Raw genomic sequence first — 25,572 nt, 5'->3', positions numbered from 1 at the left:
AGTCAGGTACCTAGGCGTTTAGTGTAGCTGAGACTGGAGTAAAGGTATCCCAAACCAAAAGGTAGCAGCAAAGATGGAAGTTCATGATCTTTCTAACTCGGGTCTTATTTCGCACCCCTCCAAAAAAAGTGACACCCCGTGAGTTTCTAAACCGTGGACTCAGCTATGCAGCTGCAAACGTGTTGTGAAGTGCAATACACTAGACACTAGATGGCAACTGTGAGCTATAGCAAATTCAATGTATTTTTCAAAAGGATTTTTTTATATAAAAAAAGCAACACTTTCACAACATTTTAAAAATGCATGCAGATACTACCCTGATCACAACTTAGCCCGCCAGTGCAGGTAAACTCCACCACTGTTATAGCTATATATGTTTATTTATAAAAATTTAAATACAACTTTTCACTTCCAAAGTGGTCCCAAAGCAGTTTACAGTGAAAATAAATATAAACCTAGCGATAAAACAAAGTTCACACATTAAAACCTGCAGCAATGCAGGCTATACTGTACTAAAACTCCAAAGCAGATTCAACCAAACCCTTCAAAAACCTGGGAGGGCAGTTGTTTATATCAAAGAAGGACCTGAATGGCATGGCTTCTAAGTGAAGGTGCCATTACTAATAAGGCCCTACCCTATATCCCCACACTGAACAAGAAGGAGCCCCCTGAGACAATCCAAGAACCCAGGCTGGGTGGTGTGGATGGAAGTGCTCCATAAGATACCTAGGTCCCCATCCATTAAGGAGCTTTTTAAGTTAGCTAGTCTCCGGTGTATGCATTTTCAATATGCTTGTGGAATATATAGGTGCTTATGAAGGATGCTTATATGTAGCAGGTAACTGGAGGGAGGGTGTTTAGAAAACACCCATGAGCTAGATAAACACAGATGAACTTAAGGACCAAACCTAGAAGAATACTTAGCATCAAAAGAGTTGCCACAGTCAGTTAGCCCACCCAAACACCTGGAGCTATTTTACTCTGGCTTTATGGCATGAGAAGCATGATTTTTGAAAGCGCCCATGAACTATAGAAAAGGAGGCTTGTTTTCTAAAGAAGGTCAGGAGTGGACAAAATTACAAATTGTGTCAGTAAGCCCATTTGGCCAAGGTAACGCGAAGGTGAAAGGCATTTCTAGAAGACCGTCAACAACTGGGAGGAAAGGACTGCTTAATCCTTCCTTCTGATTCTCCCCTAGAAATCCCCTTTTTTCAATGGGCTAGTAGACAAGGGGGTTGTAGCATTCAACTATGCACACGCGAGACTCCAGGAACTGATGATAGATGAACTGGGATAAATAAGAGATATCACTTACCCATTCAGGGAATGAAGTTGAGGTCATTCTCCACCTACATGTGTATTGTGAAAATGATGTTCCATATGTTACATTTTTCTCATACAAATAAATGGTACTTTAAAAAATACTGGTTTTTTTTCATCCCACTCCCTCTGCCATACCTACCTTTCACTGTTGGCTTAGGGGAAAGTCGGTCAAGAATAACTGGAATGGGGGGAAAGTTTTCCTGTTCCTTTTTGAAGGAGGATTTCTAGGGAAGATTAAGCCTATCCTTGAATCAACCAGGTTTCCTCTGCAGACACCCACACAATGGCAATATAAGACAAACGCAGGGCTTATAGAATAAGGGGGCTGTTCTGCCCTCACCCTCGTCAGTAAATTGACCCATTTCCTTGAAGTCTAATGCTTTTGAGTATAGATATAAAAGCAGCTGAGCCAAAAGGGCCTTCAGCCCATGACTGGTTTTTCTAATTGCAGCAGCAAATGTAGCAAAGCAATATCGTTTGTACTGTGCATCTCCCAAGTATTTGATTTCCTCAAATTTGTTTCCTTTCCCCCATAGCCTCCGGGGGGTGTTCCTGGTACACAGCCCTTGCTGCCCAACTCAATGGACCCCACACGACAACAAGGTAAATGTGATTCGGCTTGTCTGCAAGTGTTCTTTCCCCTTGGCCTATTCTTTCACCAAGTGCATTACTCTCCAGTAATAAAGTAACATCTTCCTGTCTCTCTTCCCTCGCTAGGGCATCCCAACATGGGAGGGCCGATGCAAAGGATGAATCCTCCACGAGGAATGGGGCCCATGGGTCCAGGTCCACAGGTAAAACCTGGGCAGAGCATTTCCTACCCTGTCCAGTGCCAAACAATAGCTTTGCTACTTTATGAAGTTAGCGAGCAAAACATCATAAAAGCAGCCTCTGGGAGCTTGAAGAGCTAGGAGCACTTCCATTCCTCCCAAACCTTTTCTTCCTCACCATTAGCGATAATGCATTTTACATTAGTGTGTTTACATGTGTCTGGATTGGGGGGGGGGGATCCCACCTTCCAACATCTACTTATGGCTTCAGAAGTGAACATCCTCATATCACGTACTTCATGTGCTCACCTGCTCCCACCTTCCATCTTTGCTCTTTTCATCCAAATGGGCAAACTCCGGTTTAATTGGACTTTGGTCAGGAAGGAATCTTACAGCTTGGGATGCTAACCCTTAGGTGGGGTTGGGTTGCGGGTACAATGCTGAATTTATTTCACTTAATTGTGTGGTTTTTTAATAATAAAATTTGCTGCAGTCTATTCTGCGCTTTATAGCACTGGCAGACACCCGGTCGACTATGCAGGTCAACCCAAAAGGTGCCTGCTTTTTCTTTTCTTTTCTTTTTTGCTGCCCAGCAAAGTTTATTTGATATCCATACTTCACATTTACTACATCCTGCAGGAGGAATGATGGAAGGAAGAGGAGGGCTGACAAGTTACTTCTCAGATGCATGCCATGGGCCAATCATGGCCCGTATGTGCTTTTATACAGTTCTGGTCCAGTCTTGGATCCCAGCATTGCTACCTCCAGTGGTAGCATCTCCTCAGCAGAACTCCACTCAGGGAAAGCTCCCGCCAGTGGACGTTGTGGGAGGTGGCATTGACCTACTCACCCCTTCCTTCCGCAGCCCCTTGCATCTCCCTAAAATCGGCTCGGGGGGGGGGGGTTGGAGGCTCTCTGGGACAGGGGGAAGGGGTTGTGGGGAGGGAGAGAACACAGCAAAAAGCTCCTTCCCCACTTCCTCTTCTGGATCAAGCGCCTTGTGAGGACGAAAGGAACAATTCAGTTAGTGGGAAGGCTGCTTTTGAATCCGAACCTCAAGGTTTGACCCCTTAAGGATCTGGACAACTTCGTAGCCTGCCTAGAAAGCCATTGTTCCTAGATACCTAATTCTGTTGCAATACGTCTGTTTTGTGGGTTCTGTTGGGAGTCTCTGAGCCAACAGATCAGTGTGAGAAGCTCCCAAGGGGACAGATGGAGTCAGATGGTGAAGAGAGAGTGATACAAGGTCCTCTCTCCAGTCTCTTGGTTGGTCCACTTTTTGTGCCTTGGTTGGATCAGGTTATTGAGGTGCATGATGTATATTTACTTGTTGTAAATAAGTGTTGATGGATGGTACTGAGGAATGTGCATCTCTTCTTTCACAGGCTTGCCGCTTCCCTGTGGACCTTCCTTTGCAATCCTGCTCTCTCCTTGTTCTCTTAGCATGCTTCTTCCTGAAACCAGACAAGCTCAGATACCTCTCTTTGCTTTCTCATATTAAACTTTAGGGACATTCAGGCCAGATTTTAATTGACTTGGGGTAGTTACAGATGATCATTTAACTCGTGGTCTCTTAAAGCATTGTTCATGTAACCATATAATCATTAGTAATCCTCAGCTGCACAATGAGGCTTTTCTGTAGTGTCCAATCCAAAAGATTGAGGCACCTGTATCACATGGTTTGATACTAGAGATGACCAGCTTGCCACATGTGCACTTCAGAAAACAGTTGTAGGGGAACCATAACCAGTAGCCACATTTTAGTGAGGTCCCTTGCACTTTCTGAAACTTCTTTTGGGATTAGCTATCTGTGCAGTGGCTCAGTTCAGACAGCCTTCCAAGCCATGATTATGGTTCAGTGTTTGAAGGAACAGCATAGAAAACTGACTACAGATTCGACACCAGAACCCCACCACACCATGATTCCCTCACTAAAACTGATATTAAGAAAATGTCAGCATACCAAGGGATGTATTAACAGGGCCTAGTACACATCAGAAAAGCGGCTTGCTTCTTTCCCTTCCATCTCCCCTGTCATTTTTACTAATACTATCAGGTTTGTCAATTTCAGCAACTGTGAAATCGTAATCATTTAAAGTGTTGAACTACCACTTTAGAAGAGGGGGGGGCGTGCATAAAATGTTTCCTTGGGTTTCCTTGCAAATCGCTTTCATCCAGTAATACCCTGTGAAGTTCTTTGGATCTGCAGCTGCAGCAAAAGTGTTGACCCTTACAAACACCATTCCTAGGTAGCCACCTGTGATAAGTCAGCCCAGCACTTAAGGTTCTGCTGCTATTACCAGATTAACCTCAGGGTCAGCAAGTGTAAGGAGAAGGCTTTAAGTCAGACCATCTGTTTTCAGGCTAGGACTGGCAATAGCTGAGCAGGAGGCATAGGCAAGTGCAGAAGGAGGGCTTAGACTTGGAGAAAGTGGGCAGAATAATAGTTGCCTACTATTAGGAAAAACTATACTTGAAAGGTCTTGATAACTCTGTGACAGCATCGTTGCAAAGAAAACAATTGGAATAGGTGCAGTATGAGCCCACATTTCAATCTTCTGCATCTAATTTACACAAATTAATCCTTCATCTACCCAGGAACTTCAAGTTGTTGTCCATTCGCCCCAGCCAGCACAACCAATGATCAGGAATGGCCGAAGTTGTAGTCTGGAGACCCCCAGGTTTGGAAAGGCTGTGCAGCATAGCATCTGAAGGAGAGTGTAAAAGAGGAAGATAAATACAGTATTTTTCGCTCTATAAAACACACTTTTTCCCTCCTAAAAGTAAGGGGGAATGTGTGTGCATCTTATGGAGTGAATGCAGGCTGCGCGGCTATCCCTGAAGCCTTCTCTAAAAACTAGGCGTATCTTATGGTCGGGTGTGTCTTGTAGAGCGAAAAATACGGTAACTGAACTTCTTGATACTGGTGCAATTAGAATGCCAGTTGAAGCCACACACCTCCAGGAAACCAAGAGAAAAAAGAAATAAAGTTGCTTGCCTCATAATCATTCCGGCAAGCTTAGATTCCAATAGCTTTGTTATCTATTTTAATGGTCTGGCACTGTTAGTGATGGGTACAAAGCTCTTAATAGTCCCTGATGTGTTATTATAACAGCTTGCATCTGTTATAGTTGCGTCAGCCAAACAAAGACTGCTTCAAAACTTTTGGATGTGCTGTACAACTTGGAGAAGCCACGTGCTTGCCATCCCCACCAAGTGGCATGCTTAAGAGTGATTTCATTCCATTGGCGTTGTAGTTACATAGGCATCTGCCGTGGTTGAATTTGCAGCTGCTGTTAAGTGTAGGTGCATGGAGTCTTTCTAAAGCCATGCATGAAATGTGTGTAGATGAGCATTCCCCGTGTCTAGCTCTTGTTTACCTTGCTATGGGTGCGGAGTTGTGGGGGGGGGGGAGTCCTTTTTTGTCCCTTTGGTGCTTGCTTCTCGTTCCAAAATAGCATCGGTCCCTGTTCCCAGCCAATAAGGGTTTAAACATGTCATTAATGAAAGTGTGAGAAAGGAGCTGTCCCACTTGTCCTGTGTAGTTCCCTGAAGTTAGCGAGGCAGGTGAAGCGCTTTGATTTGATTTTTTCAAAAAATGGAGATTGTGACTACCCGGGTTGCCTAGCATTCAGCCAAGCAGGCTGTTTTCTTGCCAGGAGTATGGACTGTACTGATCGGCTAATGATCAGCAGATCTGTTGCCAGCTGTGGCTGCCCTCTGTCAGGAGAAATGGGAGACCAAAGTGTTCCGTTCAAGAGTTGAGGGTTCCTGAGAAACCCTTGCAACAAAATCACAGCAGAGCTCTGCCTGGTGTGCAGCGAGCAGCTCTTCCGAGAGGGTAAAAGCGTCGCTTATAAACAGTATGTAAGCCAGTTGCAATTTTGCTTTAAACTCTTTTCAAAGAGGAACCCGCTTTGAACCACCTCTTTGCTTTGTGCAGTCTACCTCAGGCCCTGCAGGGCAGCCATGTTTGGAGGGGAGCCAATCAGCCAGCCAAGTGTCAGCTGTCTTTCAGGAACCAAGAAAATCAGAATCCATAGCCGCCGACTTTAGATCTAGATTTATGACTTCAGAGGGGTGAGGAGGAAGCGGCTTCTTCAGGTGTTTCAGCAAGTGCTCACATGTAGACTTCCACAATAAGCTGCCTTTTCATCCCCAGCCCTTAATCGTTAGCTTTCCGTGGGCTTCGCAGCTGTGACAGATTGGCGCCCTTTCTGTCAGATTTCATCTTTTAGATCTCCTTTGCGAAACAAGTGGGACCTAGTACAGTTCTGTAGTATCTCTCTGGTGCACAGAAGTGAATTTGTGCTCTAACTTTGGTCTGTGTTGGGGGAACCGAAAGTGTTTGCCAGCCGTGTTTAATGGGAGAGAAATGACATTTTCTAGCCTAAGAATTGTCTTCTCTTTCTTGTGCATGAACACCAGTAAAGATTTGCGCAGTTTTGTGACTGGCCAGCTTTGCTGTTTTGTAACCGAATGCTCTTTACTTAGAAGCTGTTGCAAACCTTTGTGCTGTCACTATTTCCCTTTCTGCTCCTCGCCTTGTCTTCCTTAAAGCAGAATCTTTCTCTCTTCTGCCCACCCCACCCCACATTTTTTTCCTGCTTCTTTCCATGCAATTCTCCCACCACAACACTAAGCAAGGAATCTTAATTCTTTCATGTCTACCTCTCCCATTTGGCTTCCTGTGACAAGCCTCTCTTTTTCGGTTTTGTTTGTTTGTGTTTATTACCTTTCAAGATAACCATCTTACATACCCTTTAGGTGCAGCTACGGCTTCCTTGATGACCTGCATTGGCCAGTGCTAGAAGCCTTAGCCCACTGGGCATTCCTGGTACACTCCTACCATGAGATGGGAATTTGGGTGGCTTCTAAGATTTTCTTCCCCACTCCCCCTTTAAAAAAAAATCCTTTGCCTGGTCAAAGCGCAAATTGAGAGATGCCGCCGTCCAGTTTTACTTTTTCAAAGTAGCTAATTTTGCCTATGTGTTCATTATCATCATCTTTTTTTTTTAATTAAAGTTCATTTTCACAAACTAACCCTCTCGTTTTTGTTTGTTTTTTTCCTTTCTCTTTTCTTCTCCGGTTTCCCTTCTCGTTATGGTAGACTGATCCTTGGTTATCATTGCAGAACTATGGCGGCGGAATGAGACCTCCACCCAACTCTCTAGGGCCCGGCATGCCTGGGATTAACATGTAAGGCACCTGCCATGCTGCTGGCTTTCCGTTGACGTTCTTACAATTCTAGATGTGGAAATCATTTTTGGTTTCACATTGTCACTCTGTACATGCTGAAGGCTTGTTTTCTCTCAAACTCCAGGGGTCCAGGAGCTGGTAGACCATGGCCCAATCCCAACAGCGCTAATTCAGTAAGTGTCCATTTATTAGAATGCCTTTGTTCTTGTAAACTTGGCCCTCATAATTTAGTTTTCCTGTAGTACTTGAATTCCTCTCATTTGCCGTCTTCTGGCATTCTACTGTAGGGGTGAGATGGGACAACCAAACTAACTAGGCCCACACTGCAGCCACCATTCCAGTCTCCTTTCATGAGTTGGAGGGAGTCTCCTGTACACACGGGCCCCGCTTTCCAACCATAATGTGTTGCTGAGAAATAGCTCGTTAGGCGAGCATTCGCCTAACGAGCCAATCATTTCCTTTGTTTTCTATTGGGAAATCCCACTGCATTCCCTAATAAAACAAGGCGACAGAAACACCACATTTTCCTACTGTATATCTACACCGGCATGGTCTCTCCACCCCATCACCCTCCCCCAGTTCTTCCTCCATCTCTGATAAGTGCTACCAGCCTGCCCCTTTTCTGCCCGTTTTTGAACCAGTTCCACTCCACTTGCCTGAATCTAACCAGTGAGTTAGTTGGTCAACAGTGTCACTGCATGAGCCTGTGAGGACAGCCAAGGGAAAGCCTGTGGGGCTGAGCTGAGGAGCTTCCTCCACTGGTGCAGCCGCCACCTCTTTCTCCTCCTTTTTTCGCCCTCCTCTGGCACTGAGGCCTAGGCAAAGAGTGAAGCCTATGATGAGGCTGAAGCCGGCATCAGCACCAACTCCTCTTCTTCCTCCACCAGCTACTGCAGTGACAAAATTCAGCCCTGGAGGAAGCCAAGGTCCTCCTCTTTTTCTTCATCCTTGGTGTCTCCCTCATTGTCCCAGCCGCCAACCTGGCTGGCCCTCTGTGGGCTTGGCTCTGACATGTTCTTTGCTGCTCAGGGACAGCGACTTTGCCCCCATCTCAACGACTGAGGAAGAGGCTTTGCTTGTGGGCTTGGATACACAGTAGGAAAATGTCAGGCTCACTATTGAAAATAAAGCTCACGATTAAGCAACACCATTCTCACAAGTCCAGCTGTTCAGATATATGAATCAGTCGTTTGTATAGCAAAGTTTGGGCACAACTAAGCAAATTTTTGCATAACAAGCGTTCAGTTAGTGGGACCTGCGTGTGCCGGTAGAGACTCTCCTGCGTGTTTTCCAACCCCAGAATATCAGGCTTCTAAAATGGTTGGGGAACTGCCACAAGTACAGGAATCTCCCTGCTTCAGATGTTTACCATCCAATGGCGGCCAGGGGACAGAGCGAGTGTGCTCATTCCCACTGCCCTCCCTTGTGTGCAATCTTTTAAGAGGGTTCCTGAATCTCTGTTGAAATGTGTCGATTCCCCTTCCCAGCATAGCTGTCAACGTTTCCCTTATTCCGAATAGGGGAAATTCCCTTATTCAGAATAGGACTCCTCGCAAGAAAAGGGATAAGTTGACCGCTATGCCTTCTCAGTGGGATGGTGGGATGTGCTCCAGTGTCCCTCTGCTCCTATATTGGGTTCTCTGAACATTTTAAAAAAACCAGTAAGACTGAAATTATGTTATCTGGGTTGTATGTATTGCGTCCATCTCCTGGACACAGGTAACAGTTGTTGAGACCTCCAGGTATAGGGCGGTATATAAATTCAATAATAATAATAAATTTATTTGTATGCACTCTTGGCCTACAGTCATCACCTGTAGGATTTATTTCCCTGTACAGTTGGTATATTTCATCAAGTAATGCCTATGCTCTGATCTTGCAGATTCCATACTCTTCTTCATCGCCTGGTACATACGTGGTAGGTTTATATTTCTTTATGGGTCATGACGTGCCGGTCCACCATACGATTCGATATTTTGGTGTTTGCGTGCATACCACTAGGAATCCTGTCTTAGGATACAAGTGCCTGCAGAGACTTGGTTCTGTGTCTTGTGTATTCGCTTCTGCGTTTAGGCCAAGAATCCTAAAATGTCTGAGCTACGTGGTTTCTGAGGAAGCCCCTTTCTGTTCCTCCAGACAGTGTGAATAAAGCATGATAAAAGCCCCACCCCCCAGTCTTGAACATGCCTCAAAAGTATGGAAAGAAATCCCTTAGCGACCCCAGCTGTGCGAATGATGCAGTGGTGGCGTAACTGTGTTTAAGGGGTCTCGAGAACGCATTTCTGAAGTTTCGCACGGTGATTACAATTCGCGTGTCGGTGGAGAACTTTGAATGCACACTCCTCTAGTCGTTCTGGATCATCCCATTGGCACATCCAAGAAGTACTTTGCAGCGTTCTAAGTTGCCCGTTTCTGTTTGCACCTTCTGCAGATGTGAAGGTTATAGAAAGAATGCCCCCTGTTAACTACCCTGGCAGATAGACTTGGTATGTGGTCCTTGCACAGATGTCTCCCCCCCCCCCCACTCCTCAGTAAAACCTTCATTTTTCCCGAGGCTTAAACAAAGAAATTGCACTTTGGCTACAAGAGTGCATCAAAGGTTTTAGCAGGAGATTAATGCTTGGCTGAATACCAAGGTGAGACATTGTTGCTGACAGCAGCAGGATCTGGCTGACCTATTGCAGGCTGTGTTATCACAGTGGTTCCTGATGTGTATTTAATCTTGTCAACAGGGGCCCCCTGGTGGCGGAGGTCCTCCTGGAACACCTATCATGCCTAGCCCTGCAGGTAAGGGTGAAAGAAAGCAGCACTAATTTCCCCCCATTTTTTATTTTTTTAAAAAGAGAATTGAGAGCCCGGTAATGGTTGGGTTAGCTTAGCAGGTTACCTTTGCTGCTGGATTTTATTTAAGGTCGCAACAGCAACAATCTGCATGCCACCAATGCACGGTTTGGCTATTGATTGGGCGCAGCTGCTGTATAGCAACCCGACTCTTTTCAAAGGGAGAGGTTTTGTCTTCCGTTCCTCTTTCCCTGCCCTCGCTGCCAGCCATGTGCTGATGGCTTTTATTATGCCAGGGCTTAAAACATGAGGGAGCCCCGCAAGAGGGGTATGAGAAATGGGGTTAGTGGGAGATTTGGCTGCACCAAAAGCCTTTCCTGAGGGGTGGGAGGCAGCATGCACCGTACTTCGGCCTTGAGCTCCCAGTAAGCCATGTGAAAGAGGTCGCTGCGTCCCTTGATGAATTATCCATGTGAAATTTGACACGTTGGGAGAGGTGTCGGTAATTTTTTAAAAACCTATTTTTATGTTGGTAAATGAGGAAAAATCATTTGTGGGAGGGGTGGATTTGTAGAAGTTAACTAGGAACATTCTCCAGATATCCAAACAAGTTTAAAGAGGGTTGTTGTTGTTGTTTTTAAGCCAGTCCCACCCACCTTTAAAAAAAAAAAAAACCCAACTTCTTTAGGGCTGTTCTGTTCTTGGGTTGCCCAATATTAGCACCAGGAAGGCCTACACAAATCTCTTTTTGTTGTCAGGGTCAATGTTGTGTGTTGCCATATTTGTACTGGGAGTGAATTCCACTTTGTAAAACGGTGCTCACTCCCCAGGAGGCTGAGTAAAATTCCCTTCCCCCCTTTGTGTATTTCCCTCGTAGTAAAGTGGGAGGGGAGAAAGAGTGAGTGTGTGTCAGTGTCGGGGCTGGTGAATATTCCTGATAGGCCTGCAAGGGTGATTTACTATACATTGCATGTGTCGGTGGCAAGAATAAAAGCGGGGGGAGTGGTGGCTCTGGGGAGGTAAGCCATGCCGCGTGTAACTCTCGTGTACCACAGCTGCAGGGGTGGAGCTTCAGTGTAGTATTACCACTGCCTTCCTGCTCTTGCATTTATATGAGAACTCTGACCTACATTTCAGACTAGGTCATAATAAAACAATCCATATGTTAATGTAGGCACCACTCCTCCCTCTCTCTCTCTCCTGTCACCATGGCCTGCTTGTAATTTGTGTATTTTTGTTTGTATTCTGCCCTTCAATTAAGCATTTGTCTCGTAGTGCTTTCATTATTAAGAAAAATATTGGGTTTTCTGTTGTTGTTTTTTTAAAAAAATAAAAATATTGTGACTAAATGTCATCCATGTATTTTGTTATTTTTTTAAAGATGAAATATGATGTTGTAGTAAGATAATTGCATCAGCTAATTTTGAGGTGTTATGCGACACATGGCAGCAAATTATCTTTCTACACCTCTCCTGGCAAGAAAGCCCCAATATTCTCGGTTAGTAGCAGAATTCTTTTCACAGTTGAATTTCTGTGATTAAAAACTTTGTGAATCTTCATTAAATACAAATTAGCCAGAAAATGGTGGTACTTAGAGAGAATTTTAGGTGATAAAATACAAAAGAATGAGTTCAAGTGGCATGAGTTTGTTTTAATTAAGAAATGAATTAATCACCCTGACTTAGTGGGTTTCACTGTTCTACAGATTCGACAAATTCAAGTGACAACATCTACACAATGATTAATCCCGTACCGCCTGGAGGCAGTCGGTCGAATGTAAGTCTGCTTTCTAATAATTTACATATCAGATACCATAACAAATCATAATTAACTTCATCAGTTGAGGGTAAAGCAGTTTAATTGATTTCAGCCATTTGTTACAAAACAGAAATAAAACAAACCATCAAAAAGTGATTAACTCTTCAGCGACTTTGTTAATTTTTTACGCTTATTAAAACAGCGGCGTTCACGCAGCTCTGGTCAAGATTGTCACGCACATTGCTGGTTAGCGGGGTTGCATTTAAAGGAGACACAGCTGACGCCCGGGCCTTTCTTCACCTTTTACTCAAGCTGATCTCAAAGAGATTCTGTTAAGATTACCTGCCAGATTTTTGTCTTCAGGACAATGCCAGGCCAATATTTCAGATAGGAAGCTCTTATTGGGGAAGGGCAGCTCTTTTCTGAATACTACTATGTTCAGACCTAGTTTTTCATTCTGAACTAGTCTAAACTCCAGTAGCTGGATGATTGTTTAAAGTGTGTCCTGTCCGTTTCTCAGAAAACGTTGTCCAAAGAGGATGGAATACAGAACAGAGAGGAGGCAGAGGAGGAGCAAACACTTAAATCTCAGGGTTTTAATTCATGGGATGTTAGGAGTAGCAAACTGATGGTTGCAAGAATAAAAAACAACTGGGGTCTAAATACAGGTGCTGTGGCTTAATCCATTGAAGCTAAAGAAATCTGGTCCTAGCCAGTATTTGGATAGAAAACTGTCAAGGAATCCAGTGTGTGCTTCCCTGTGTAACGTGGATGAAAGGCAGGGGTACAATTAGATGACATGGAGCCTAAAGAAATCTTGACTGGCAACTGAAACATTTTGGCAGATGAGATTTCAGAGGCCTGGATTAGTCATGTTATTAGAACCTCCACCTCTTGCACTACTTCTGTCACTTAAGGGCAGGATTCAGCAAATGGGCCCCACCAGCAGAAGCCCATGTATGGACTTACGCTAGCTTTTCTCCCTCTCCTCCTCCTGTGCCCACAAAACTGGCTCTGTGGGGATCAGGAAAACACCCAGAAGCACCTGCAGGGGGAAGAGAAGGCAGAGCATTCATTATATCACACAAGCTAACGGAACAATTTGCTTAATGCTATGTTGAATTCCTCCCTCAGTTTGCACATGGCAAGTTGGAGATGGCTTTTATATGGACCCTTCATATAGTAGTAGTTTGTGGTCGAAGGGTTCCAGATTGCCCACACATGGTGCTGAAGTAGAGGGTGGCAGCAAAATTTCTGCACAGCTGAAAAGCACAGTAGTTGTGGTATGGCCGGCCATAGACCATCCAACAGTATCAGATGCCCAGACAACCATGTGTTAGGCTGGACAGCAGCTGCTCCATTTGGCTATCCACTTTGATCCAAAAGAGAAGAGCAGAGTTCCCCGTAACTTCCTTGTCAGGATTGAGGCTGCCCACAGGAGTGGTACAAGATGTAATAGATCAATGGCTTCTTCGAAGAGAGAGGGTGTGTATCAAACCTCCTCAATTTGGAAGACACATACCCAGTGGGCGATGGTGGGTTTTCAGTGCAAACTGTTGTTTCCTAAAGAACTTTTCATTATTTTGTGTTTTAAGCAGAATTCAGAAAACTGGGTTTGCAGAGCATTGCTGCCATTGGTGTTCCGCCAATAGACATACAAGCTAATATTATTGTATGTTGGATATTTAAAACATGAGTGATGTGTCGTAACTGACAGCTCTTTCTTTCTTTCTTTCTTTCTTTCTTTCTTTCTTTCTTTCTTTCTTTCTTTCTTTCTTTCTTTCTTTCTTTCTTTCTTTCTTTCTCAGTTCCCCATGGGACCTGGCTCAGATGGCCCAATGGGGGGCATGGGTGGGATGGAGCCGCATCACATGAATGGCTCATTAGGTAAGTCTTCAGCAATATTCAGCGTTTTTGAACTATCTTCTCATGGGACATCCCAGAACCAGCAGTGATAAAATGAGTTCTAGTTGTGCACTTTGTCATTTTAACTGTATAGGATGTGCAATCACAAACACGTTCATGTACTTGTTCCTGGCTGAAAACATTGCTTTATGTTAATGTGGGAATGCAGAATTTAAGTTTAAGATATGTTATAATCTGTTTGGGTCCAGAATTAGAGTGCCCTTGGTACAGAACCCTGGGAGGACATGCAGCAAACCACAAATTGCTTTGATTGTTGCTTTTTGCAGTGACCCTGGTGTAGGGTTACTTCGGGTGTATGGTTGAAATTAAAAGAGCAGTCACCCAGCATTGCACTCTAGGGGGGAAATGTTTGAATCAGGGATTAGTACAGGTATCGGTTCTTGCAAGGACCCCTTGCAAAGGCGGTGGGGTGACCCTAGTCCTAGCTAGACTCGACACCCGGGGCCTTTGTCCTGATACTCTGCAAAATTCTGTAGCAGATGCTTCCTGTCCTCAGAGCTCCTAGGGCTCTGCCTGTTGGCTGATGTGTGCTTTCGGCATTTGTTTTTGTGGTGCGGATCCTGTTTGTTTCCAGAGCTTTGGGGACTTGGCTCAGTGCTGGTAATCTGCAAAGCCCAGTCTTGTGAGGGCTTGGCCATTCCTAACACACTCAGCGTAGGAAAGTAGCCAGGGAGCAGGGACTGCTGGTCACAGGCTTTGCCAGGCTTCTGTTGATGGATAAAGGCGAAGCGGCAGCATCAACCTAACCGTGGCACGAGTGTTTTAATTAAAGCAGCAGAAAGACCCATTAACCTCCTATGTTTGCCTTATACATCTTGCTGAAGTAGAGGTGCTATACTCCATCTTGATCAGTGTCACGAAGCTCGCGGGAGGGAGCCGAGGCCGTAGCAACTCGATTAGGCCATTACTCTAGTGCCGTGCAGGAAGGTGAGCCGGGGCTCTGCTCCCGGGAGTTCTGCATGCAAAGGAATGGCAGCTGAGGCAACCCCAGCATGTCCCTTTCTGGAGGCAAATGTTAAGAGGTTTGCATTAGCCCAGCTGTGACCTGCAGCTCACTAATGTACTGCCAGCTGCTTCCGGGAAGGCCAAGGCGGAGCTTTTTGCAGCCGCGTCTTATTTCTGGATGATGGTTCAGGAACCGGACACTTTGGTGCAGAACGGGGGTGGGAGAGTGGGGAGAGCTGATGGGGGGGGGGGACGACGACAAGGAAATCGGCTATCCCCCACTAACAGCCTACCTTCCTTTCTTTCCTTTCTTTTGTTCTTCTTTCGCAAGGGTCAGGAGACATAGATGGACTTCCAAAAGTAAGTCTGCATTCTTAGACTGGGCCGTCTTCTTTTCTTGCTTTCATGGACAAAATAACAACTATGTTGGGGGGTTAATATGGGACCCTGGGGGCAGGGGCAGGGAGGGAGACCTGAAGCTCTACCCTTCTTTTCTGCCCTCTGCTCACCAGCGCAAGGACATTTTCTCCCTCTCCCCCCCCTTTTGCTCTTAGCCCTGTGAGGGAGTCATCAAACACAAGTCATTTTCTCATATATATTTAGCTACCCGTGTGATCTTTTTTCCATTGTAGAACAATATGTTTTTGTTGCAGTTGCTAGTACGCAGCATACTCGAAAAGGCACACACTCACTTCTTGCATGTGTATCTCTGTGTGGTCTTTTGTTTCTTTTCAAAACAAAAAAAAACCTGCAGAATTCTCCAAACAACATAAGTGGCATTAGCAATCCTCCCGGCACTCCACGAGATGATGGTGAACTGGGAGGCAACTTCCTCCATTCCTTCCAGAATGACAATGTGAGTCATCCTTACACCAACTCTTCATGCTAACCGGGGTTTGAATCACAGAGCCTGTTAGGCTCTTTCAAGCTATTTCTGGGAAGGAATCATTGATATGTGCAGAGAGGGGAGAGGGAGGGGGTGTTATGTGATCATAAAAGGGGGGGGAGGGAACTAGACATAGAGAAAAGGCGGCTTTGGAGCTGACAAAACTTGGAAAAGGTACACAGTACGGCACATTGAGACGTGACATACCTTTCAAAGACAAAAGGTATAAAGGGTTCCAAACCGAGGCGATTAAAATAGAGAAAAGAAACCATGGTTTGCTTGTCTTGCTAAGCTATGATTTGCTTAGCTTAACTGTGCTTTGCTTGCATCTCTGAACCACCCACTCCAGCCAACTAATTATGGTTTGCCGTGGCCAACAAACCAGACTGTGAAACCATGGCTTTCAGCTGGCTTATGAAGCTATGCCTACAAAACAAGAGGCAGGAGCAGTCAGAAAATGAAGCCAACATTGGACAGCACAAGCCATGGTTACTTGACTCATTTGTGAGGGTCATCCTGGTTTGATCAGCAAGCCATGGGTTATTAAGTTGGACCACCCAGCAATGTAGTTACCACTTCGAAACATGATTACAGTCAGCAGGCAAGCAGCAAATTAATATGTATGGCTTCCAAGCACTGTATATGTCAGTGAGTGAGATCACATCTGGCAGTCTACATGTCCATTTCATGCTGTTTCCATAACAGTGATTTCAGTGAATGTGAAGCATCTAAATAGAAGGATTCCTCCTGCTCACTAGAGGAAGACCTCATCCTGCCCTCCCCCTTGTTCTGCAGTGTCATCTGGAGAAACTTTCCAGGGTGGGAGGGGGAGAGGAAGAATCTGCAGTGGCTTCCCCCCTTTCCTCCTGTGAGGGGTCCTGTGGGGACAGAGTTCTACCCAGGAGTAGTCTCAGTTGATGGCTGTTGCACCAGCCATGTATATCCATGTTTTGAATAGTAGCATATGCCAAAGACTGAGCCCTGCCCTGCCCTTCACAATTCCCAGTCAAAATTTAGATGAGCAAAGGGGAAGGGCTAGGAAAGCTGCCTGCCTCCTTTAGTTGAATACGTCCATACAAGAGGTCCTAATGCTCCTGATGAGTTAGTTCTACCAGTGGTACTTTATTACATGCAGTGGCGCCTTGAAATGAAACACAGTATGTTTCCTATAAAAGACTGTAAACTGGCACTGTATTTATCATTATATACATTTGGAATTTTTTTTTTTTAATTGTGTTCTGCCACATACTGTTTAGGCTTTTTTTATTATTATTAAACTCTCCTTTACCCCCCAGTTTGGCAAACTGTGGTTTGGGGAAATGGGAGCGATTATGTCCTGATAAATTAGTCTTTAGCATATTCTAGCCCTCCTGATTTATTGAAGCCAATTACGTTGCTTTATAGTTTTCATAAGCCCACATCTCTTTCATATCTCATTTCCTCAGCTTCCGCAACATTTAGCATTTTGGTCTTGTTCTTGCCTCACTCTAACGCTGTGATTTCTCTCTTTCTCCGCCCCCTCCCCGTTTCCCTCCCAACCGCCCAGTATTCTCCCAGCATGACGATGAGTGTGTGATTTCCCTCCTCCCTCACCCCGCATCCTCTTCTCCAGGATAAAGAAAAAGTCGGCTGCCATTTGGAGGATCTCAAGAAATTATGCAAGAAGAGAATCTAGGTGTGTTTGGCAGGGAGACATGCAGAGAGCCGGGGGGAGACCCACCCCTGATTTTTAGTTTCATGCAATAAAAAGGCTGAACTTTTTATTCCATAAAACAATGAAGGACAAATCTTTAAAATATTTCAAGACATGACCAGATCCTTCTGCAGAAGAAGGGTTTATTCTATGTACATGACACTTTTTTGTTGATTTTTTTTTTTTTGGAAACAAAACAAAAGCCTCTAGCACCCGATTTCCAACCTCCTTTGCTTGATTATTCTTTTAAACCTGTTGTATGTTTGTGCTGTGCTACGCAAGGAAGCTAGTCTAGGTATGAAATCTCATGTTGTCTCTGTAGCCATTTTAAAATAATTAATAAAACTGGAGAGTTTGGTTTTTATATATATAAATTGGTGGGTTTTGTTCGGAAGACCACTTCCTCCCTCTCCCCCCCCCCCAACTTCTTTTTGTTTTGGTTGGTTTTTGCCCCCCCCCCCCCGCATTTGATGTTTTGCAGCACAAAACATTCTCCAGCAAGGAAGATCCAAGTGGAACAGATTTCTTCTGCCTCATTCTCAGTTGCGTAATGCAGCTTGGCCCCCTTGTAGGATCACATCCTCCAAAACTTTTAATTGTGATCTTGGTATCTGTGACTGTGGCATGCACTGTATTAGTCCCCTCCCTTGTCCTTCTCCCCAAATTACAAAGAAATGTTATTAACTCCCCTTTTGCAAAACTTTTAAAGTGTCAAAAATTCCTGGGGGTGGGTGGGGGGGTAGGTGGGGTTAGGGTACATGGCATTTTATTTTTTATGTTGGGGAGGTGTTGGTCCACCAGAATTGAAAGGGAAAGGGGTTAAAAACTTGACCTGGGACACGAAAACTGTGAGCGCAAACTTCTTAACATTTGTTTTTTTTGTTTTAATGAAATGATGTGATCTTATTAGGGTTTCACTGTATATGCTCTGAAACTGGATGGAGATATTTTTAAGTAATTATTGTTGTTAAAATGTATACTTGCTATTCTGTAGGCTCTCTCTCTCTCTCTTACTCTGTAATTAAAAGCAAAATTAAAAAAAAAAAACCTTACCTTCTCATGGTAGAGGTGACTACAGAAAAGCATACAATGTATAGTGAAACTCGCAAGTCTTGGGATCTCTGTACATTACACTCCCTTGTAGCTGGTCTTTGTTTTATATAAAAAGAAGAAAAAACTTCACTTCTGATCTATGTATTTCATATTATGTAAAATATTATCTTCCCCTGGATTTACCTACCTTTGTGCGGATTCTTGAGAACATTGTATCTTGTTTCAGTGTTTTTTCTTACCTTGTAGTCTGGTTCTAAAATTAAGCGAGGGAAAAGAAAAGTAATTATTATACATTGTAGTTTGTGTACGATATTTGTTGATAATGTTTTATTAAAGGGATGTCTTTTTTCCGCACCCCTTAACGAATTTTTTTTTTTTGTTTGGTTTTTTTGGGGGGAAACATTGGCTTTTTATTATTCTGACTGAAAACAAAAACTATGTGAATTGACAAACTTTTTTAGTAGTACGATGACTTTTTTTAATGTTTGCCTTTTTCTTAGGCATTTTAATTGTGTTTTCTCTGTAGAAATATGATGGGGGGTGGGGTTGACAAATGGTTGGTCTCTCAGTCAAGAAAATATTTAAAAGCGGGGTGGCGGGGGGGATAAACCGGCAAACCAATTTGTCCCATTGCTAATGCAGCACCCTTTCTATTTTTTTTAAAGAATAACTGACAGGTTTCATTGTATTAAAGTGATAGCTAAATTATTGTCTTCATTGGTTCGGGGTGGTTTTTAAAAGATGAATCAAGACCCTCTCCTCTCCCTTTCCCCCCATGCTGTAATAAATATAAACATTTGATTTCAGTCCCTTGCTGTTTGTTACTCTCGTAGCAGCTGTCTTCTGACTCTCGTGCCTGCAGTGGTTCCGGAAGAGATGGCTTGGGGTGTAGTCTATGGTCATCGGCTGCGTTCGTTATTCTGAAGACACAGCTAACTGCTTGTCACAAAGGTTATAGGTGTGTTGGATTCCAGGCTCCTGCCGCCACATTCGTTTTTAAGACATTATTATCCTGTTCAGTCAATATTGAAAATACATAAGAAAAGTAGCTTGAGAACAGTACAATATCAGACAATGGAGGAACAGCAAATCCAGCTCTACTATTAGACAGAATGAGACAGCTGCCTCAGGTGGCAGATCTTTGGGGGCAGCAGCTCTCCAAGCTGTTTCCTTCTGTTGGAAGTAACCCAAACTCCTGCCCTTGAAAGGAGGACACTGTCCCATTGGCAGTGTTGAGATAACGAGATAATAAGCTGCTTGTGAACGTGGAGTAGAGTGCTTGTTTGTGTGTGCCATCTTGTCCTTTGCTTTAGGTAGAAAAACAGGACATTCAAGACGGTGGCAGCAGTTCTAAAGCTCCTAGAAATAAGGGCTATAAGCAGACCTCCAGAAAAACTACCGTGTGTTTTTAAAACAGCAAAAGTCCTCAGTGGTCCTTCCTGCTAGCTGCTCACAAGAAGCAGAAAATGAACCCGCAGTGGTGTTGAGTTTGACACCGTTCGCCCGAAAAGGCTTGCGCTGTTGTGATCTGTGAGGTATGGCTGTACCCATGTGATTGTCAGTGGAGGAAGCCTGGATTACTGCCTTCAGGGTGGCATCGTCATACTTGTGGAAGAAGTTGCTATCTAAGGGTGTTGTGACCTACTTTTGCTCACCTCTGGGAGCTTTGGACTTCTCCAACGACACAGCTCCTTTCTCCACAGCAAGCCATTCCTGAAAAAGAGTTTCATTAATCTGCTTTTGAAACAAAGGAAAATATACCAGCTCTTTGGGATTGCCTGTGGTATAGTTCTGCGAATCCTGGCCCAGGAATCTCTGTGCGGGATATTGTTTCAGCTATACAAGTTGCAAATATATGCAGGGAAGGTACAGTGGTACCTTGGGTTACATACGCTTCAGGTTACATACGCATAGAGCCAGTGTGGTGGTGTGGTTAAGAGCGGTGGACTCGTAATCTGGTGAACCGGGTTCGCGTCTCCGCTCCTCCACATGCAGCTGCTGGGTGACCTTGGGCCAATCACATTTCTCTGAAGTCTCTCAGCCTCACTCACCTCACAGTGTTTGTTGTGGGGGAGGAAGGGAAAGGAGATTGTTAGCCGCTTTGAGACTCCTCCTAACCCAGAAATAGTGTTTCAGGTTAAGAACTTTGCTTCAGGACAAGAACAGAAATTGTGCTCTGGCGGCGCAGTGGCAGCAGGAGGCCCCATTAGCTAAAGTGGTGCTTCAGGTTAAGAACAGTTTCAGGTTAAGAACGGACCTCCACAATGAATTAAGTACTTAACCCAAGGTACCACTGTACATGGGAAAGCTGACAGAAGAAGAATAATTCTTCCAGTTCACAAGAGTTCCACTACCTGGTCAGTTGAAGCTATTTTTTGCATAGGTGACTGGCTGTTTAGTCGCTCCCAGGCCTTTGCAAGGGAGATTGGGAAGAGATCCCTCTAGCCATGTGTGGTGCAGCAGGGGTGGGGGTGGGGACCCCAACGGCTGCATCCTCTTCTGGGTCGCCTTCCAAAGGGCCACGTGGTAATGGTGGGTGAAGCCAGAGGAAAAAGTAGGTGGAGCAATGGGTGTTTTTTATACTGGGCTAGTTTCTACACACGCTCACACACAATTCTCTGTTGTCCATCAAAGCGAGCAGGAGATCAGAGTTCAAGGACACCTTCCAGCCAGGCATAACCACTCAAAAGGTTGTGAAGAAAGGCCAGAGGCTGCTGTGCCTACAGGTTGATGCTTGGAGCAGATCCACCTCTATAGTGGGCTGCTCCCACAGCAGTTACTTCTCAGCTCACTTCTCTCGGGTGTGGAGAAACATTACGGAGATGAAGAGTAATTTTTGCAGCAGTGGTCTTTGCTATTCATCTCATCGTGTGAGGAGGAAGTCCTTGTGCCGTTATAGTATGAGCACATCCAACAGCTGCTGGCCATCTGAGAACTATGGATGGTCCACATCAGGATTAGTTGGATAAGTAAACACAGCACCCACCGTTCAAGCAACATAGTGGTGTGGTTGTACAAAACTCCGTGCACTTTTGCAATCTTGTTTTGAAAGCAGTGTTGATCTTTCCACTTGCAGTTCAGAGCTCAGTCATGCAACCAGCAGTGTGGAAAACTGCCCAGTGCATGTAACAAAAACCTGGGCAATGTCTTGCAGCACTATAATTCATCTTAAGCAGCAGCTGCTAGTCATAGAATCTTAAAAGTTGGAAGGGACCCCAAGGGTCATCAAGCATCCATGACAGATGGCCATCCAACCTCTGCTTAAAAACCTGCAAGGAAGGACAGTCCACCACCTCTCGTGCGAGTCTTTTCCACTGCCAAACAGCTCTTATGTCAGAAAGTTTTTCTGGATGTTTAGTCTGAATCTCCTTGCTTGTAACTTGAAGCCATTGGTTCGAGTCCTACCCTCCAGAGCAGGAGAAAACAAGCTTGCTCCCCCTTCCATGTGACAGCCCTTAAAATATTTGAAAATGGCTTTCATATCTCCTCTCTGTCTCCCCTTTCCAGAATAAACATACCTAGCTCCTTCAAGCGCTCCTCGTAAGGCTTGGTTTCCAGGTCCTTTATCATCTTGGTTGCCCTCCTCTGCACATGTTGCAGCTTGTCAACATCCTTCTTAAATTGTGGTGCCCAGAATTGGACACAGTATTCCAGGTGGGGGTCTGACCAAGGCAGAATAGAGTAGGACTATTACTTCCCTTGATGTGGACACTATACTTCTGTTGATGCAGCCTAGAATAGCATTAGCTTTTTTGCTGCTGCATCACCCTGTTGACTCATGTTAAGCTTGTGGTCTACCAAGACCCCTAGATCATTTTCACATGTACTTCTAGTAAGCGAGGTGTTCCCCCATCCTATATTTGTCTGGTTCTTCCAGCCTAAGTGCAGCCATCTGATTAAAAGCAGAAAAGGCCCGCAACACTCTGCTTCCTCCCTCCTGGTTCTCTAGCATAAGGACTCCCAGAATGGTCTGACTTCTCCCAAGTATTTTTTTTTTTTACACAGAAAGCAATACTGGGAGGAATTCAAAATGGTGCTAATTGCTCTTGTCAGCTCAGCTCAAAGCATTTGGTAGAACAATCTCCTGCATGCTGTTCTGGTGATTCTCGCAGAAAAAACCTCCAGGGAATTTGGGGGGCATATGGTCCTGGCGTGCTCTGGTCCATGGGGTCACGAAGAGTAGGCACGACTAAATGACTAAACAACCACATGGGGGAGCAGCCCCGTTGTACTAGCAGTAGACCTTGCATGGGCTTCCGCTAGCGAGACTCGCTAAATCCTGCCCTCCATGTATTACCTTTTCACATCTAAACAACACGGCACTTGGACTCAGCAACACTTAAATCCTGATTCATCCCAGGGACAGGGAGCAAGGCAGTTGATGAATACTGCAGTAGAGTTACAGCTTCTCTTGGGGCCAGCATTTCAAGTATTTTGCTCACAAACTGTATGGAGGGCCTTCTTTTAAAATGTACCAAAATATTGCACTAAGCTGTGTTTCGCAAAATTTATTCATACATAATTTATTCTGATCCTATTAGGGATCAGAGAGGGACAAAGCATTTCAAGCTCTGGGCAGTATCTGACTACCTTGCTTGCTTTCTTGCGCAACAGAAGTCCCCACTCTCCCCACATCCTCCCTATATCTGTTCTGAGGCATGTGGAGAAAGGGATGGGGGAAGTTCTACTGCGCAAGCGAATACCACATTGTGATGGCAGCCTGCTGCGCTTCTCTGCTTGTAAGATTTAAACAGGCATTGCCTGAGGACTATCAAGCCTATATTTTTAACTACATGAGCGAAAAGTACCAAAAGACTGACATTTTCTGAGTGCTAAATACAATGCCCACTTCTGCATCCTATTCTTTGTAGTGATAAAACTTGATAATCACTGATGTGTGTTATCTAGGCATGCCACATGCATGAAGCCACTTTGTACATCTGTGGCATAATCCAGGGTTTCTCAAACTTCCTTCCCCCACAGCCCACTTGAGGTGTTTGAAAATGACCACTGCCCCACACTCTCAAAATGGTGGTGCAAGGGCAGTGCCAGTCATAAAATGGAGACAGGTGGCTTTTTATATAATCAGCCAGCAATTACTGACATCATTTTCAGCTAAGAGCTAATCTAGCATTGGATACTTTGCCACTGCATTCTTTACCACTGTTTTCCTTGTGGCAAGGAGTTCCATAGCTCTGTCTTGCTCTGGAGCTATTAACAGCCTCTCCATTTTAGTCAGACTCTGCTGATCCAAAGGTTCTAAAAGGCATGTGTCCATCTCATCCCCACATGCATTTCAATGAATTTTTACCCATCTCTCATCCCATACCCCCCACCTTCCCTTCATGCTCGGCTTTGTACCTTATCCATCCCCCTCAGCTGCCAGGGTTTTTTTCATCCCTCCTCCCTGTTAATTAGACATTCACTACTTTCTACCTACAACATTTTTCCCAATAACATATCTTCAGTTTATTTTGATTAAATATTAATCTTTTGTTCCACTTTCTTCTTTCTTTTAAGAACCTCTTCTGGCCCTTTCTCCCCACAGAAGGGAGACTTCTTCTCCTGCTCCAGCCCAATGCCTGTCTCAGCTGCCCCTTATTATTGATGCTGGCATTGGTCAAACCAAAAGCCCATTGCATGGCTGATAAAAGTTTGGAGCCCAGCAGAATCTTGAGGGGCAGGTATGTTCTGTCTTCACCTCCCAGGTAAAGGCTATGGGAGTAAAGGGAGAATTGCCTGAGACCCTAGATTTGGTAGCTAATGCCTTTCTCCCTATTTCTCTCAAGATTTGGCCTCCACCAAACCATCAGCTTGCCTAAGGCTATCCCTGGGGCATGTTTGCCTATTTAGCACTTTGTGGAAGCCATAGAACTAGGATCCATTTAAACATGGTAGGCCATGGTTTTATATAGACACACACACATCCATCACAGCAAATTCCACTGACGGCTACAGGTATTAACCATTTGCTTGTTATACTCCTGTCTTCCTCCAAATAATATAATAGCAGCTTGTCTAAATTTAAGATTAAATAGCAGGAATTTGACTTCATATTTGTTCTGGTAACTGGAAGTGGTATATTTTTATGAGCAGGGCAATCCATCAAATATCTGTTGATCTGTTACAGAAGACAGGCTTCCAATTATCTCATTACTGAAGATATGTCGTCCCCCCCACAGCAGAAATGAAATAAAATGAATTAATCCAGCTGTTTCTTCAAAGTCCCCAGTTAAGAAAGCCAGATGACTTTAAATGGTTGGGTCTTCTGGCTTTTGTAGTAGTAGTAGTAGTAGTAGTAGTAATATTATAATAATTTATTATTTATACCATCTGGCTGGGTAGCCACAAATGTTCTTCTCCCCTACGGTGGAAGCATTGTGGGGAGTTACAACTTAATATTCATTAGGATTATTAACCATAGGATCACATGCTTTGCTGACTTGCACTTTGACACTGTCCAGCCTTAAGCAATGGTTTGCTTAAGACTGGGCACCTGCAGAGACTATAGAAACGGCCCAAGAGATGTGATGTGCTGCTCCCCACAGCTGCTTTTTATTCTTCAAGCTGCTGACAGGCCCTAAGCCCTGCCTCAACCCTTGGACTACTTGCGAAGGCTAAATGCACTTGCAGGTGTTTTCAGTGAACCCCCAAGGCAGCTCTCCGATTCCTTTCTCTTAATCTCTTAATCCAGGACCACCGGTTCAGTGGCCCTAGGGGAGCCACTCATTGGTTCTGCTGCTCTCTTGCACTTTCATTTGTACGCAGCATCTCCTTTGTACCAGCCAGCATGCAGCTGTTGGAATTGCCACCGGCCAGCTGTTCAGCAGGGTCCCTATGGCCAATCCTGCATCTTGCCAGCGCTCTTGTAGCTGTTGCTCTCCTTGCTTCCTTCTGTAATAGTTTGGGACGAGGTTGTTTAAGTCATTAACAAACAAAGAGAATGGATTTAAAGTTATCCCAATGCCCCACCTCTACCCCACCGTAGTAAAAGCTATACACTTCAAACTTTTTTTTAAAAAGTGTTATCAGAAATCTGACTTTACATTCCTTCCTACGATATAAATTGCAGAATTTTTTAATGCAATGTTTTGCTGTGAAACTGGGAATTTTGTTTAGATCCGTTTTTGCAGTGAAGGTGTTTGCTGGGTTTTAGAATACTTTAGCTAAAGCATTAGAAGTTTATAGTATACAAACCTGCTGGTTTATGGTTCTAGAGCATACGGAATATTGCTTGG

The 25,572-nt window shown here is 44.5% G+C and overlaps 1 protein-coding gene across 5 annotated transcripts in view; it reads left to right on the top strand.

The window, feature by feature from the left end:
• Positions 1-19,140, top strand: part of SSBP3 (single stranded DNA binding protein 3) — a 171,775-nt gene extending 152,635 nt beyond the window's left edge. For 2 of the 5 annotated variants that reach the window (XM_081915865.1, XM_081915862.1), the window contains 11 exons: positions 1,860-1,926; positions 2,041-2,117; positions 7,204-7,292; positions 7,417-7,465; positions 9,175-9,210; positions 10,025-10,079; positions 11,779-11,849; positions 13,640-13,718; positions 15,034-15,062; positions 15,457-15,558; positions 17,135-19,140. In XM_081915865.1, the coding sequence (XP_081771991.1) occupies positions 1,860-1,926; positions 2,041-2,117; positions 7,204-7,292; positions 7,417-7,465; positions 9,175-9,210; positions 10,025-10,079; positions 11,779-11,849; positions 13,640-13,718; positions 15,034-15,062; positions 15,457-15,558; positions 17,135-17,164 (684 nt within the window). In that variant the 3' untranslated portion in view covers positions 17,165-19,140. The remainder of the gene's footprint in view (positions 1-1,859; positions 1,927-2,040; positions 2,118-7,203; positions 7,293-7,416; positions 7,466-9,174; positions 9,211-10,024; positions 10,080-11,778; positions 11,850-13,639; positions 13,719-15,033; positions 15,063-15,456; positions 15,559-17,134) is intronic. The other 3 variants (XM_081915866.1, XM_081915864.1, XM_081915863.1) reach the window with 2 other exon arrangements.
• The last annotated feature ends 6,432 nt before the right edge of the window (positions 19,141-25,572 follow it).

The sequence above is a fragment of the Podarcis melisellensis genome (assembly GCF_964234715.1).
Source record: "Podarcis melisellensis genome assembly, chromosome: 6".
NCBI classification, from domain to species: Eukaryota; Metazoa; Chordata; class Lepidosauria; order Squamata; family Lacertidae; genus Podarcis; species Podarcis melisellensis.
Note: the sequence above shows the minus strand (reverse complement) of the source record. Positions and strands in the feature narration are given on the sequence as shown.